Here is a 14,996-nt window from a genome sequence, read left to right as displayed (position 1 = left end):
AACTGAGGAGTGATGTGAAGAATCTAAGGCAGGGGGAGAAGTCACTTGCAGCATACTTCTCAACCCTGAAATCTCTATGGCAAGAGATTGATTTGATAGAGGCTGTGACATGGGATACCCCTAATGATGCTGAAACATATAGGAAATTAGTTGAAAGGAACAAGGTCTTTGAGTTCCTGACAGGGCTGAATTCTAAATGTGACATCACAAAGCAGAACATTTTGTCCAAGGAAGATGTTTCATTGTCTCAAGCATATACTTTGGTTAGCAGTGAAGAGAGTAGGAGGCAAGTGCAGGTTCAAGGAGTCGGCATCAATGATCATTTTGCAAATATGGGAATTAAACCCAAAGGGGTTATAGGAGCTCCTAGTGGCACAGGAAAGGAGGTGGTGTGTGAATATCGCAAGAAGCCGAAACACACCAAGGACAAGTGCTGGAACATGCATCCCAGTCTTGTCCCTATCCGATTCCAGAAGAAGAATGATAGTAGAAAGACAAGAAGTGCACATGCAGCCACAAGTACAGATACAGAGGTTGAGTCTGCCAATGCACAGTTGGCAACCATGAAAGCTGAATATGAGTAGTTTGGAAAGATGATCAGCCAGCTTGAAGGTGTAACTTCATCATCCAACCCTTTTGGAAGTTCAGCCACCACATTTGCTCACTCAGGTATAAGAGCTTTTGCTAACCATGCATCCACCTCAGGTAACCCCAAGACCCCTTGGATCATAGACTCAGGCGCTTCTGATCACATGACCAACATTTCCACTTTGTTTGTTTCATATGATTTGCTTCCTGGTTGTGACAAAATCACCTTAGCTGATGGTTCTTTTGCCCCTATTTCTATCAAGGGAACTGTTAAGCCTACAGACTCCTTGCTCTTATCTTCCACTCTTCATTTACCTAAATTGAATACAAATTTATTATCTGTAAGTAGCTTGACCAAGTCATTGAATTGTTGTGTAACCTTTTTTCCTTCTCATTGTGTGTTTTAGGATCTGGAATCTTGGAAGGTGACTGGGAGTGGCCATGAAGCGAACGGAGTATACTTGCTTGACACTCCTGGCCAATGCCTTGATTATCCCAAGAACACTGCTTTTGGTTCTACTTCTTTAGAGTCTGTTAGTCGAATTATGTTGAGTCATTGTCATTTTGGTCATTTACCTTTTTCTGCTTTAAGTCATTTACCTCCCGAATTGTTTAAGGGAGTTAGTGTGTCTAGTCTCAATTGTGAGTCATGTCAGTTGTCAAAGCATTGTAGAAACAATTATCCTGTGAGAAATAAAAGATCTTCTTTTCCTTTTCACATTGTGCACTCTGATGCGTGGGGGCCTTACCACTTATCTTCTATAGGGGGCTACAGATATTTCGTCCTGTTTATTGATGACTTTTCTAGATTCACTTGGATATACCTGATGAAATCCCGTGATGAAGTTCCAAGACTTGTGAGACAATTTCATGAGCTTATTTTAACCCAATTTGATACCAGAATTAAAGTTTTCAGATCTGATAATGCAAAAGAGTACTTTGAAAAGAGCTTATCCTTGTATCTCTCTGACATGGGGGTTATTCACCAAAGCTCTTGTGTTAGAACTCCTGAACAAAATGGAGTTGCTGAAAGGAAAAATAGACATATTGTTGAAGTTGCAAGAAGCCTTTTGTTTGCCTCACATGTTCCTACAAGATTTTGGGGTGATGCTATTCTTACTACTACCTATCTTATAAACCGTATGCCATCCAAGGTTTTAGGGTTTAAATCCTCCTTCAGTCTTCTTCATCCAGACAGGGATCTTTTTCTGATTCCTCTTCGTGTGTTTGGTTATACTTGTTATGTTCACATTCTAAGTGCCCAAAGACATAAGTTTGAACCAAAAGCCCACAAGTGCATTTTCCTTGGTTATTCCCCCACACAAAAGGGTTATTGTTGTTTTGATCCTAAGACTAACACTCGGCATGTCTCTATGGATGTTACTTTTGGTGAGCTTTCACCTTTTTATGGTTCCCCTCAGGAAGGACATTGTCAACAGGGAGAGAGTTTGTCACAAGTATTTGCTCTTCCTCTTCTTGTCCTAGTTGAGTCTCTTGGCAAGCCCGTATCCTCACCAAATGAACCAAAGGAGGATCAACCACTTCATTCATCTTGCCCTAGTGCTTCTATTTCTTTACCTCCTCGTCCTACCCATAATCCAAAAGTGTATCAAAGGCAAAGATCTAGAAATGAGCGAGTTGTTTCCCTTACAACAGATGAGACTCATACATTCCCAATCACATATGAGATAACAGGTATTGCTCCAGCCCCCTTGGAACCATCATTCCCGGATCTTGATGTCCCCATTACTATTATGAAAGGAAAGCGGAAGTGCACTGCACACTGCATTTCCAAACACCTTTCTTATGATCTACTTTCTCCTTCATACTTTGCCTACCTTTCTTCAGTTGCTTCTAACCCTATTCCTAGGTCTGTATCAGAAGCTTTTGGGATTCCAGAATGGAGAGATGCGATGAAGTCTGAAATGGATGCTCTACACAAAAATGATACATGGGAAGTGGTGGATTTGCCTGAAGGGAAGGATCCTGTTGAATGCAAGTGGGTCTTTACTATTAAATACCGGGTTGATGGGACTATTGAGAGGTACAAGGCCAGACTGGTTGCAAAAGGTTACACACAGACATATGGGATTGACTACTTGGAGACCTTTGCCTTTGTTGCCAAGATGACATCTGTGAGGGTTCTCCTATCTTTGGCAACTCACTTTGATTGGCCTCTTTATTAGTTAGATGTAAAGAATGCATTTCTGAATGGTGATTTACATGAGGAAGTCTATACGTCTCTCCCTCCAGGAATGTATGGGAAAGATATGCAAGGAAAGGTATGCAAGTTGAAGAAATCACTTCATGGACTCAAACAGTCTCCTAGAGCCTGGTTTGAGAAGTTTTGAGCTGCACTTGTTAGATTCGGCAATGTCCAGACACAGTCAGACCATACTCTCTTTGTGAAGAAAAGTCGATCTCTAGCAGTGTATCTCATTGTGTATGTTGATGACATTATAGTGACTGGTGATGATGTCTCAAGCATTCGGGCCCTTAAGTCTTTCCTTCGCACAGAATTTGAGATTAAGTATCTGGGAGAGTTGAGATACTTCCTTGGCATAGAAGTTGCTAGATCTAAGGATGGGATTCTTATCTCCCAGAGGAAATATGTCATTGATTTGCTGTCTGAAACTAGAAAGATGGGTGCCAGACCAGTTGCAACTCCCATTGATATGAGTCACAAATTTTCAGCTTCGGATGGAACATTGTTGGAAGACAAAGGGGTCTTTTAGAGACTTCTTGGGAAACTCCTGTACTTGTGCATGACTCGGCCAGATATTGCATATGCTGTCAGTTGTATTAGCCAGTTCATGCATGCTCCCAGAGATACTCATATGGCAGCTGCAGAACGAATTTTGTGTTATCTGAAAGACTTTCCAGGAAAAGGAATTCTATTTACCAAGCATGGTCATCTGAAGCTTGAAGCCTATACTGATGCTGACTGGGCTGGAAATATTGATGATAGAAGATCTACTTCAGGGTATTGCAGTCTGGTGGCTGGTAATGTTGTTTCTTAGAGGAGTAAGAAACAATCAGTTGTGGCTAGATCATCCGCAAAAGCAGAATATAGAGCCATGGCACATGGAGTCTCTGAATTGTTATGGCTAAGGTCCTTAATGGAGGAGCTTGGGATTGATCATGACAAACCAATGATGTTGTACTGTGATAATTAGGCTACCATCAACATTGCTCACAACCCAGTACAACATGATCGAACCAAACATATTGAGGTTGATAGACACTTTATTCGAGAAAGAGTCTCTTCCGGTGAAGTGTGTCTTCCATTCATTGCCTCTAAAGGACAATTGGTAGATTTCCTCACCAAGGGTATTTCCAGAGCAAGGCTTCAACATGGCACTGGCAAGCTGGGCATGACTGACATCTATGCTCAGCTTGAGGGGGAGTGTAGACGAGATGGGCCGAATGGCCCATAAGCTGTCATTCTATGTTATGTTTATGTTTTTTCTCTGTAGTGGGCTTTATTCTGGGCCCATACTCTTACATACCTTGTTTTGTAATTTCTTGCCCATCCAAGGGCCCCTCTGTAATATTTCAAAGATTAAGTTAATAAAATGATTTAGAGTGTTAGAGGGAGGTTGAGTTCGAACCTCTCTTCTCTAACTCCCTCGTTGCTGCCAGCTCTCTTCCTCTCTCAACTTCTTAAGCTTCTCTTGTTCTTTTTCTGGTTTTGTATCTAATCTCAAGCTGTTCTATACTACAAGAGGGCTGTTTTCAACTAATCCTATTGTTGGCTAGAATACCCCTATTTTTGAATTTTGATCCCTCTCTACTTGTGAGGGCATAGAGTGTACTTTGAACTACTGCATCTCTCCTAATTCAATTCCCTCTGCTTAAGTCTTATATTTAGAGTATTAACACCCATTCTTTCATTGAATCCTATATTAATTAACCATATTAAAGAAAGATAAGTGTGATAAAGAATAATTGCTTTTACTGAAGATAGAAATAGACTTCTTATAGAAAAAATAACAAAGTTTGTTAAGATGGAAAAATCATTGATTTTTATAAAGTAATAGCTAAATTAGTGGTTGGGGAAGAAACCAAGTTCATTTGGACAAACTTTCCCAAAACAATATATCAAGTAACTTTGAACACCTTAAAACCAGAACTTCGCTCAATCTCTCAAGGCTGAAAACTTATCTCTCCCAAATGCCAACCAAACTGCAGTCCTTCCCTTCTTTTCAATTATATGGAAAAAAGAAAAAATCAAGTGTGAACAAATTCAGCCCATACCCAAAAGACAACATTCAATTTAATATTGTTTGCTAAATGGAATATCCAAAAGGAACCAAGACCAGTTTTCTTTGTTGTTACAATTTTTCTAAATGGGTTTGTGTATTTTGTAGATTTTAAATGTGGGTATGTTCTATTTCAATTGTTTCATTGTCACATATCATGATTATAGAACCGAGCTGCCTATTGTTATTGGAGGCTCCAATGCTTTCCTCATGCCAATCATCTCCATCATGGATCCATGATTCATTTTAAAACTCTCTGTCTCTCTCTCTTTGTCTCTCTCTCTCTCTCCCTTGAGCTATGTGGTGGAATAAGTGGTTAGGGTTCTCTTATTGTTACTGAATTTGTCAATTTTGTAGTAGTAAATAATATGGATCCATGAGGGGTAATCCTATCCAAAAAAACTTATTTTGTTTCCTGGTCATTTATTTTGGACATTATTTTCTTATTGTTACTGAATTTGTCAATTTTGTAGACTTTGTTAATATTTTTGCAAAAAGCCCTAGAAATAAAATAAAAATTTAAAACCAACCCAAAAAATGGAGTTTTTTCCCTGTTTGGTGGCGAGTCAACAATTCAACATTTTGGGTTAAAATGTGTCAACCTTTGATGTCATAGTTAAATAATAATAATAATAAAAATTAAAAAGGATGAAAACACATAAAAGTATAAAAAAATAAAAAAAAATTGTAGAAAACATTTGAGCACATATTTAATATCATATATTCATCATATTAAACAAAAATAAGTGTTACAAATAAGAACAACTTTTTATAGACATATAAACAAGAAAAAATTGTAGAAAATTTTGGAAACATATTATTTACTATCATCATCTTCATGAAGAATTGCCACGTGCAAAGCACGCAGATAATAGATACTTACCAGTGCTTGTAAGTGCATGCATTATTGCACACAAGATTGAGAAGGCCAGAGGTTTTTTTTCAAGAGTGAACAATTATCATATGCAGCTCTTCTCTTAGTGGAGTGAGATACCTTATTTTTATAAGAACAACCGTTCAGTTATTCATTTGACATGTTTAATCAACTAAATAACTTATATCTTTGTTTCATTTTATTTTATGCTTCGTATCAGTCATGCAAAGAATCTCTGATCTATCCTCAAGCTGCATCAGAATGAATGTCGAAATTGGTTTGTCATTTCTCCCCATCCAAATCTTAATAAATTGATGGAGTATTTGTAGAATTCTCATGGCATTCTTTCCCCTGCAAGAAAATGTTCATTGTAAATGTTAAAGGATATCCCTTCTTTACAGAAAGGGCTGGAGACCTAGAATCATAGTTTATAAAATTATAATGTAGTGCATTTCTTTTAGGAGGCTAGTCTCTCTCTCTCTCTCATATTACATTCTTAGCAATCCATATAAAGAAACTCAGCACCAGTGCCAAAGGAAAGTAAGATTTCAGTACTAGTGCCTAAGAAGAGTAAGATTATGTGACGGAAACAGTGCGAACCATGCATATACTAGTCATTTTTTTTATATCCTAACCAAGTACTGCTATTATGACCAATTATTTAGGGCTGCAAATGGATAGGATCGAGTTTGGATAAGGATATATCAAAATCTAATCTGATAAGAGTCTGAGATATCAGAATTTGATCTGTTTAAGGCCGACCAGGATTCTTTTACATATCTGAATACCAAATTCAAATCTGATTTGATTAAAGCATCTGTAAATAGCATTAATTTATAAAATTAGATGTAAACCAAAAGAATATATACTATAAATTTAAAAAAGTTTATCTAAACCCCAAATTCCACTAGATTCTAAAGATTTTTAATACCAAAAATGATATTTTATATCATCACCAGCATCATCCAAGCCTTATCCCAACTATATGTGGTCGGCTACATTCCAAATCCAACTTAAACAAATTGGATTAAATCCACTCCATTTGCAGCCCTATGATTATTTCATAAGATTTATGTTAGTTGATGGAAGCATCGAGTTATTTGTTTAGCTAGATTTCCTTGTTTACATACTTGATATGTTGTATGTAATTCTTTCTGTTGTATTCATATACATTATGTTTAGGACTTCTTACATGGTACTGTTTATTTCTGGATGATTGCATTTATGATCTGTCTAATATTTGTATGATGATTGCATTCGTGATCTGTCTGTAATATTTGTATCTTGCACTTCATTTTTTTCGGTTCTTCATTGCAGGCAGCCCGAATGCGCTATGTGCTTGAAAGTGAGCCATATTGCTTAAATCTAATTGATACTCCAGGGCATGTTGACTTCTCATATGAGGTATATACAGCTTATCTGATCCTTTCATACTGATATAGCTATTTTGCGTCTGCTTGATAATGAGGCACATGAGAATTTAAGAATCTATCCATTCTTTCCTTGTTTGGTGTGTAGAAACGAGTGACAAAAAGCATAGTTGCCAAAATACTACAACTTATGATACAATTTACGATTTGAATTGTGAATGCCATGTGGCTTATGTCTTCTTACTGGGTCTCTGAATCCTATTTCTTGGGGCTTACTAAGTCAGATACTATGTATTCTTATTAGAGATCATAGCCTATCCATGCAACACAGGACATGAGCAACCTAGTCTCATGGTTAGGTAAATTATCATAGATAATTCATTAAATATCATTTCTACAATTTAATTTTTTTATCTGTGATATGTAACTGATTGAAAAGGAAAAATAGTTTGTCAGTCATTTGCATGGGTCCTAATTTACTATTTCATGGTTCTCTTGATCCATTTCCATTATTGATAAAAAAAAAAATAAAAAGAAAGAAGCATTTCCATTTTGAGAAAATCTTACTGATAATATATTTTAGTTTGTTCTCACATCTTACTCTACCATTTGCTAATTAGGTCTCTCGTTCTCTTGCTGCCTGTGAGGGAGCTCTCCTTGTTGTAGATGCTTCTCAGGTGCCTTTTTCTTCTAATACTGTTTGAATTTCTATTTATCCTTTGATTTTTAATTCTCAATGCAGTGAGAAATAGCCATGATTTGGCCACAAAATACCTTATCTACTATGATGCAGGGGGTGGAAGCTCAGACACTGGCTAATGTTTACCTGGCTCTGGAAAACAACCTAGAAATTATTCCTGTGAGTAATAACAGTGATCAATACCTACACCCATATGATAATCTTTTTTAGTTCTTTGCTTTATTTTTATTTAATAACTGAAAGAATGAAAAGCAACAGAATACAACAAGTTGTGAAAAAACAGACCCAATACAGAATTAACCACCTGGCAGGCCCAGCTGAATTACAAATGCTTCATTTTGCCTTCCCGTGTAATAAGTTAATTCAGATGCTCATAAGGAACCCAAGTGAAGAGAAAGTAGGATGGACTTCTTTGATATATGCAATGTGGTAAGAGGTTTTTTTTAAATAAATAAAAAACAAAAATCCATTAATATAAAAAAAAATATTACAAGATATCAAGGTGATAAGGCATCACCCGATACAAAATCAAAAAAAAAAAAAGAGAGATCACAAATAATTCTTCACTCAAGATCTCCATTATCTAACTCTAAAGCAGACCAAAAGCTGGATCCAAAAGCTTCTTTTCTGAATCCCCTTAAATTAGCAGCAAAATCCATAGCAGCAGCTTGGAACGAATTCCTGCACAAAGCTTCTCCTTGGATCTTGATTTTCCATAAAAAACCTCTGTTTCTTTCCTTACGAACATTCCAACAAAACTGCAAAAGGTACACAACTCCAGAATTTTTTTGCCTTTCTATTCCCACTAAGAGTTGGCCAACAATCAAAGGTGTCATTTGGAATTCAAGGTGTCCACATCTCCATGTTGACAAGATGGTAGAACAATTCCCAAATAAATTTTGTGTAGCAGCACCCAAAATACAGATGAAACACATCCTCCACTTCAGATTCAAAAGCACACACCTATTAGCCAACTGAAATCCTTCACTTTTCAAATGATCTTGAGTGAGATGATCAACTAATTGTCATCTTCTATGTGCAAAGGGAGCTTATGTCTGCAAGGATCATGAATTGATCAATGGTTAAGATAGCATGCCACACTGTCCAATGAAAAAGAGATTTTACTGCAGAATAAGAAACCCTCCATATCAAGGAGTGGAACAAAGAGAAATTTGGAAAACTTGAGGTCATAAAGGAGGAATTAGCCAGGAAAATAGAGGAAGTGGACCAAAAGGAGGCCCGGAAAGAGTGCAGGATGGAGGATGGAGTAGAAAGATGGAACTTAAAAGTGCAATTGGAAGAGATCCTAAGAAAAGAAGAGATTTCTTGGAGGCAAAAATCTAGATGTAAATGGCTTCTGGAGGGGGATGGTAATACCAGATTTTTCCACTCCCTAGCAAATGGGAGAACACCAAATTTCCAATATAGAGGTGGAGGGAAGAGTAGTAAATGCAAAAGAGGACATTGAAAGGTGTTTCGTGGATCATTTTAAGTTGATCCTTGCATCCTATGATGAAAACATTGCAGAATTGGAAGATTTACAGTGGGACAGAGTGCTAGAATTCGAAGTTAACTTCCAAGAAAGAGCTTTCACTATTGTGGAGATACATGAAGTGATATTCTCGATGGATAGATCTAAAGCTCCTGGGCCGGATGGATTTTCAATGGCTTTCTATCAGGATTGTTGGGAAATCTTGAAAGATGAATTAATGGATGTATTTGTGGAGTTCTATCAAGAAGGGAAGTTATCGCCTAGAGCAAATGCAACTTTTATTGCTTTAGTGCCAAAAAAGGAGGCCAAAACCCCTAAGGATTATAGACTGATAAGCCTTGTGGGTAGCTTGTATAAAATCATTGCTAAAGTCCTGGTTGGTAGGTTGAAGACTGTATTGCCCTATGTTATCTCTTAGAACCAAGGAGCTTTTGCAGAAGGGAGACAGATTGTGGATCAAATCTTAGTGGAAAGTGAGTGTGTGACAGCTAAGAGAAAACAAGGTGGCAAAGGTTTGATTTGTAAATTGGACCTAGAAAAAGCTTATGATATGGTGGATTGGTCCTTCCTGTTGAATTTAATGGAAAAGATGGGGTTAGGTGAAAGATGGAGGATGTGGATTAAAGAATGTATTAGCTCGGTGTCGAAGATTAATTAGTTTTATGATGTTTTTCTGAGTAGATGTTTTATGTTAGTTGTTAAATAGGAGGTGGGGACCATAGTAGTTATGTGAGTCCAAATTTTATTATGTTTTTTGAGTGTTATATATGCTGTTTTGTGTTTTGCCGCCCTATAAGGGCATAGTTGTCTTTGTACTGTTTTATTATTTTAGTATAAATAATAAGTGAAGGGGGCGGCCAGATTATTGCTCTCTTTTTTTTCAACTTCTCTTCTTCTCTTCTCTCCTTCTCTCTTCCTTCTCTCTTCAAGAAACTACTTTCTTTCATATATATATATTTTTTAATTCAGCAGATTTCTACTTGGTATCAGAGCATCGGCTAGGGTTTCTTGAAGCATTCTCATGCAGCCCTAGATCAGCTGACTGCATGAAGTAGTAAAGGGCTGATCGATCTGCTATAGATTGCCCAGTTCTTGGAGTTTTTGGTGGGATCTAGACATCAGGAAGGTGATCTACTGTTCGACATCAAAATCAGGAAGAACTGGAGTACGGGGAAGAGTCCCAAAAAAGTTGGACTCTTTGTTTTTGATCTGATCTTGGGCGCCTAGGTATTGTTAGTTTTCTTTTGATTTTCTGAAGAGGGCGGTTTGGTTTCTGAAATTTTCTAGGCCTTCCGGAGTGATCAATTCACTTTTCCCTCTGTTGGGAGGCGTGGGGAGGAGAGAGATTTCCCTCCAGCTAGGGTTTTCTTCTTTCGGAAGGGTTGGTTTTTGTGTGTGTGGTATTAAATTATTTTTTGAAGGTCTCCAATCAATTTTTTTTTTTTTTTTTACTGTTGAACTGTTTGGAGTAAAATGGAGAGTTGGAATACCGAGATGAAATCTACCGGTACTGTGGGACTAGGTGTTGGAGGTAGTAGTGATATTTTTGGGTCTGGGATCATTACTACAGTAAAACTTGATGGTACAACTTATTTGGAGTGGGCACAATCAGCTAAGATGGCTAGTGGTGCCCGTGGAAAATTAGGGTATCTCACTGGGGAGGAGAAGAAACCTGATACAGACTCTTCCCGATGGGTGCAAGAGAACTACATGGTAATGTCTTGGCTGTGTAATTCTATGTTACCTCATATTGCAAAAAAATTCCTATGGGCTAATATTGCTAAGGAGATTTGGGATGGAGTGACTGAAACCTACTCTCAGAAGCAAAATGAAGCTAGAGCCTATCAGTTAAGAAATTAGGTGTGAAGTATGAAACAGGGAGAAAAACCTCTTGTTGTGTATTTCTCCATGCTGAAAACCCTATGGCAGGAAATAGATCACTTAGAAACTATGGTATGGGAAAGTGTAAATGATGCAGCAACTTATCACAAATTGGTAGAGAGGAATAGGGTTTTTGAGTTCTTGGCAGGGCTGAACCCTGAATTTGACATTGCTAAGCAACATATTCTTTCTAGGGAGGGTGTGACACTCTCTCAGGCTTATGCTTTTGTCTCTGGAGAGGAGAGTAGGAGGAATGTAATGCTGAGACAGCCTAGGATTGACCAGTCGGCTATGGTTGGTACAACAAAACCTAAGCCGAATGGAGACAGGGAGAGTAATGAGACTAGAAGGGAAGATAAGGAGGACTTGGTGTGTGATTATTGCAAGAAGCCTAAGCGTACCGGGGACACTTGTTGGAAGCTTCATCCAAATCTTATGCCTGCTCGAATAAGAAACAAGAAGGAAAATGCAAATGTAGCCACTACAGGAGACTCTTCAACCCCTCTCTCCCAAACTGATTGGGAATCCATTGCAGTAGCAGTAGTGAGAACAGAATTGGAGAGGTTTGGACAACTTATGAGTAAGAAAGGTTCACCCAGCTCTAGCCTTCCAGATGGACGGTAGAATGTAGGAGCCAACTGCACCATTTCCTTTGCACATACAGGTAGTTCATATGCAACTGCAAATCTTGCATCCACTTCAGGTAAAGAGGGACTGTCCTAGAATATAGACTCAGGAGTAGTTGAGCATATGACTAATGCCCCTACCATTTTCAGTTCCTATCAGTTGTGATCTGGTAGAGATAGTCTCTACAGCAGATGGTTCACATATGCCCATTGCTGGGAAGGCGACAGTTAGAGTGACCAATGATATAACTTTGTCTTCTGTTTTACATGTCCCTAAACTTCATACCAACCTACTGTCTGTTAGTTCTTTGACAAAAAATTTGAATTGTTCTGTGACCTTTCTTCTTGGTAATTGTGTTTTGCAGGATTTGGAGTCGAAGAAGATGATTGGGAGTGGTCGTGAGGTGAATGGAGTCTACCTTCTGGATGAGATTCTGAGACATCAGGGCCATCATGTTAGCAACAGCAGTAGTAATGGGTCAGAGTCAGTAAACTAGATTATACTTTGGCACGATCGCTTGGAACATCTTTCTTTTAGTTCTTTGAAATGTCTTTTCCCAAAGTTGTTTGAGTCTATTCAATTATTTACTTTGGAGTGTGAGAGTTGTCAGTTAGGAAAGCATTGTAGACAGTCTTTTAAACCAAGTAATAAAAAAGTACTTTTGCTTTTAATATTGTTCACGTTGATGTATGGGGGCCATATCAAATCCCTTCCATAGGAGGATTCCATTACTTTATCTTGTTTGTGGATGATTATACACGATATTCTTGGATATATTTGATGAGATCACGTGATGAGGTTCCTAACTTAGTACGACAATTCCACCAGATGGTTCTCACACAATTTGGAGTGAGAACTAAGGCTTCTAGATCAGATAATGCCAGAGAGTACTTTGAGAAGGACCTAACCACATATCCCTTAGAACAACAGTTCATCAGAGCAGTTGTGCATATACACCACAACAGAATGGAGTTGCTGAGAGGAAAAACAAACACATTGTGGAGGTGACAAGGAGTCTTACGGTGTGTGCTTCAGTTCCTGTGCAGTTCTTACAGCTGTACATGTGACTAACCGTGTTCCTTTACGGACTTTGGGGTTTAAGGTTCCATTTAGCCTTCTTTTTCCAGATGGAGAGATATTTCATATACCTCTGAGAGTTTTTGGTTGTGTTTCTTTTGTTCACATTCTTGGCCCTCATCGCAAGAAATTGGATCTTAAGGCCAAGAAATGTGTTTTTCTTGGGTATGCTCTGAACCAAAAGGGGTATTGCTGTTACGACCTAGTGTCGAGGAGCAGATTTGTCACTATGGATGTTACCTTTTTTGAATCCACATTCTTCTTCTCGAGTGGTTTTCCTCAGGGGGAGAGTTTTGGGGAGGAGAACTCACAATCTGTTCCTCTGCCTGTTTCTATGGTGCCTCCATCAGTTCAGCGACCACCTGCACCATCAGTTCAGCCAACACCTGAACCTCTAGTTTCATTACCTGAGCCACTACGGGCAGCCTCATAACAATATCATCGCCGGCAGATGATGGTTGACTCCACACATCCTTGACCCACACCACTCTTTGTTAGTCCTTTTGAAACTCCAGATTCGACAGATATTGTTCTAGGTATTCCTCTTAAGCTTGTTATGTTTTCTGATGATAATGTTTTTGTCCCTAACACCATTGTTGCAGTTGATACCACTGAACTTGATCTTCCCATTGCACTTCGTAAGGGGAAGAGAAAGTGTACAGCCCACTGCATTTCACACCACCTTTCCTACAATGCCTTGTCACCCTCCTACCTTGCTTTTCTTTCTTCCCTGGATTCTGTGTCTATACCCAGGAATGTTACTGAGGCTCTCTCCAAACCTGAGTGGAAAACAACCATGCAAGATGAGATGGATGCTTTGTTTAAAAACCAAACTTGGGAAATAGTTGATCTCCCCCTAGACAAGGAGACATTTGGATGTCGATGGGTATTCACAGTGAAGTATTTGAGCTTGTTATGTTTTCTGATGATAATGTTTTTGTCCCTAACACCATTGTTGCAGTTGATACCACTGAACTTGATCTTCCCATTGCACTTCGTAAGGGGAAGAGAAAGTGTACAGCCCACTGCATTTCACACCACCTTTCCTACAATGCCTTGTCACCCTCCTACCTTGCTTTTCTTTCTTCCCTGGATTCTGTGTCTATACCCAGGAATGTTACTGAGGCTCTCTCCAAACCTGAGTGGAAAACAACCATGCAAAATGAGATGGATGCTTTGGTAAAAAACCAAACTTGGGAAATAGTTGATCTCCCCCTAGACAAGGAGACATTTGGATGTCGATGGGTATTCACAGTGAAGTATAAGGCCGATGGCAAGATAGAGAGGTACAAGGCAAGGTTGGTAGCAAAAGGGTATATACTCAGACCTATGGTGTTGATTATCTGGAAACCTTTGCACTAGTAGCTAAGATGAGTTCAGTTCTTATCCTTCTATCTCTAGCAGCCACCTATTCATGGCCCTTGTTCCAGCTTGATGTAAAAAATGCTTCCCTCAATCGTGACTTATAGGAGGAAGTATATATAGACATTCCAACAGGCTTTTATGAAAATGTTGGTAAAGGAAAGGTGTGCAGACTCAGAAAATCTCTGTATAGATTGAAACAATCACCTAGGGCTTGGTTTGATAGGTTTAGAGGGGCACTCATCTGTTTTGGATACACACAGACACAGTCTGATCACACCCTCTTTGTGAAGAAGAGAGATGCTTTGGTGACAATTTTGATTGTGTATGTGGATGATATAGTGGTAACCGGAAATGATCTAGAGGAGATTGATAATCTCAAAAAAACATTGCAGCAAGAATTTGAGATCAAAGATCTTGGTGAGTTCAAATACTTATTAGGGATTGAAGTTGCATGATCCAAGCATGGGATCTTCATTTCATAGAGAAAGTATGTACTTCACCTACTGCGAGAGACTGGGAAGATGGGGACCAAACCAACAGACACTCCTATTGATCCAAATCATAGAATTAATGGTGTGGATGGTGAATTGGTAAAGGATGTGGGGAGATATCAAAGAATGGTGGGCCGACTGCTGTATTTGTGTATGACACGACCAGATATTTCTTATGCTGTCAGTGTTGTGAGTCAATACATGCATGCACCTTGGGTTCAACACTGGGAAGCTATTGAGAGAATACTTGCATATTTGAAAAAGCACCC

At 38.6% G+C, this 14,996-nt stretch overlaps 1 protein-coding gene across 2 annotated transcripts in view; it reads left to right on the top strand.

Annotated features, from left to right (window-relative positions):
* The window catches only part of LOC148873919 (Small GTP-binding protein), an 86,522-nt gene that overhangs the window by 11,301 nt on the left and 60,225 nt on the right, over positions 1–14,996 (top strand). For both annotated transcript variants that reach the window (XR_016104788.1, XM_088963638.1), the window contains exons 3-5: positions 7,042–7,128; positions 7,715–7,771; positions 7,888–7,953. Coding sequence is in view for 1 of the 2 variants with exons in the window: in XM_088963638.1 (XP_088819764.1) it covers positions 7,042–7,128; positions 7,715–7,771; positions 7,888–7,953 (210 nt within the window). In the remaining variant the exon portion in view is untranslated. The remainder of the gene's footprint in view (positions 1–7,041; positions 7,129–7,714; positions 7,772–7,887; positions 7,954–14,996) is intronic.

This window comes from Nelumbo lutea, chromosome 1 (genome assembly GCF_056320005.1).
Source record: "Nelumbo lutea isolate HS-2025 chromosome 1, American lotus-T2T, whole genome shotgun sequence".
Classification (NCBI taxonomy): Eukaryota; Viridiplantae; Streptophyta; class Magnoliopsida; order Proteales; family Nelumbonaceae; genus Nelumbo; species Nelumbo lutea.
This window is presented reverse-complemented; position numbering and strand designations above follow the sequence as displayed.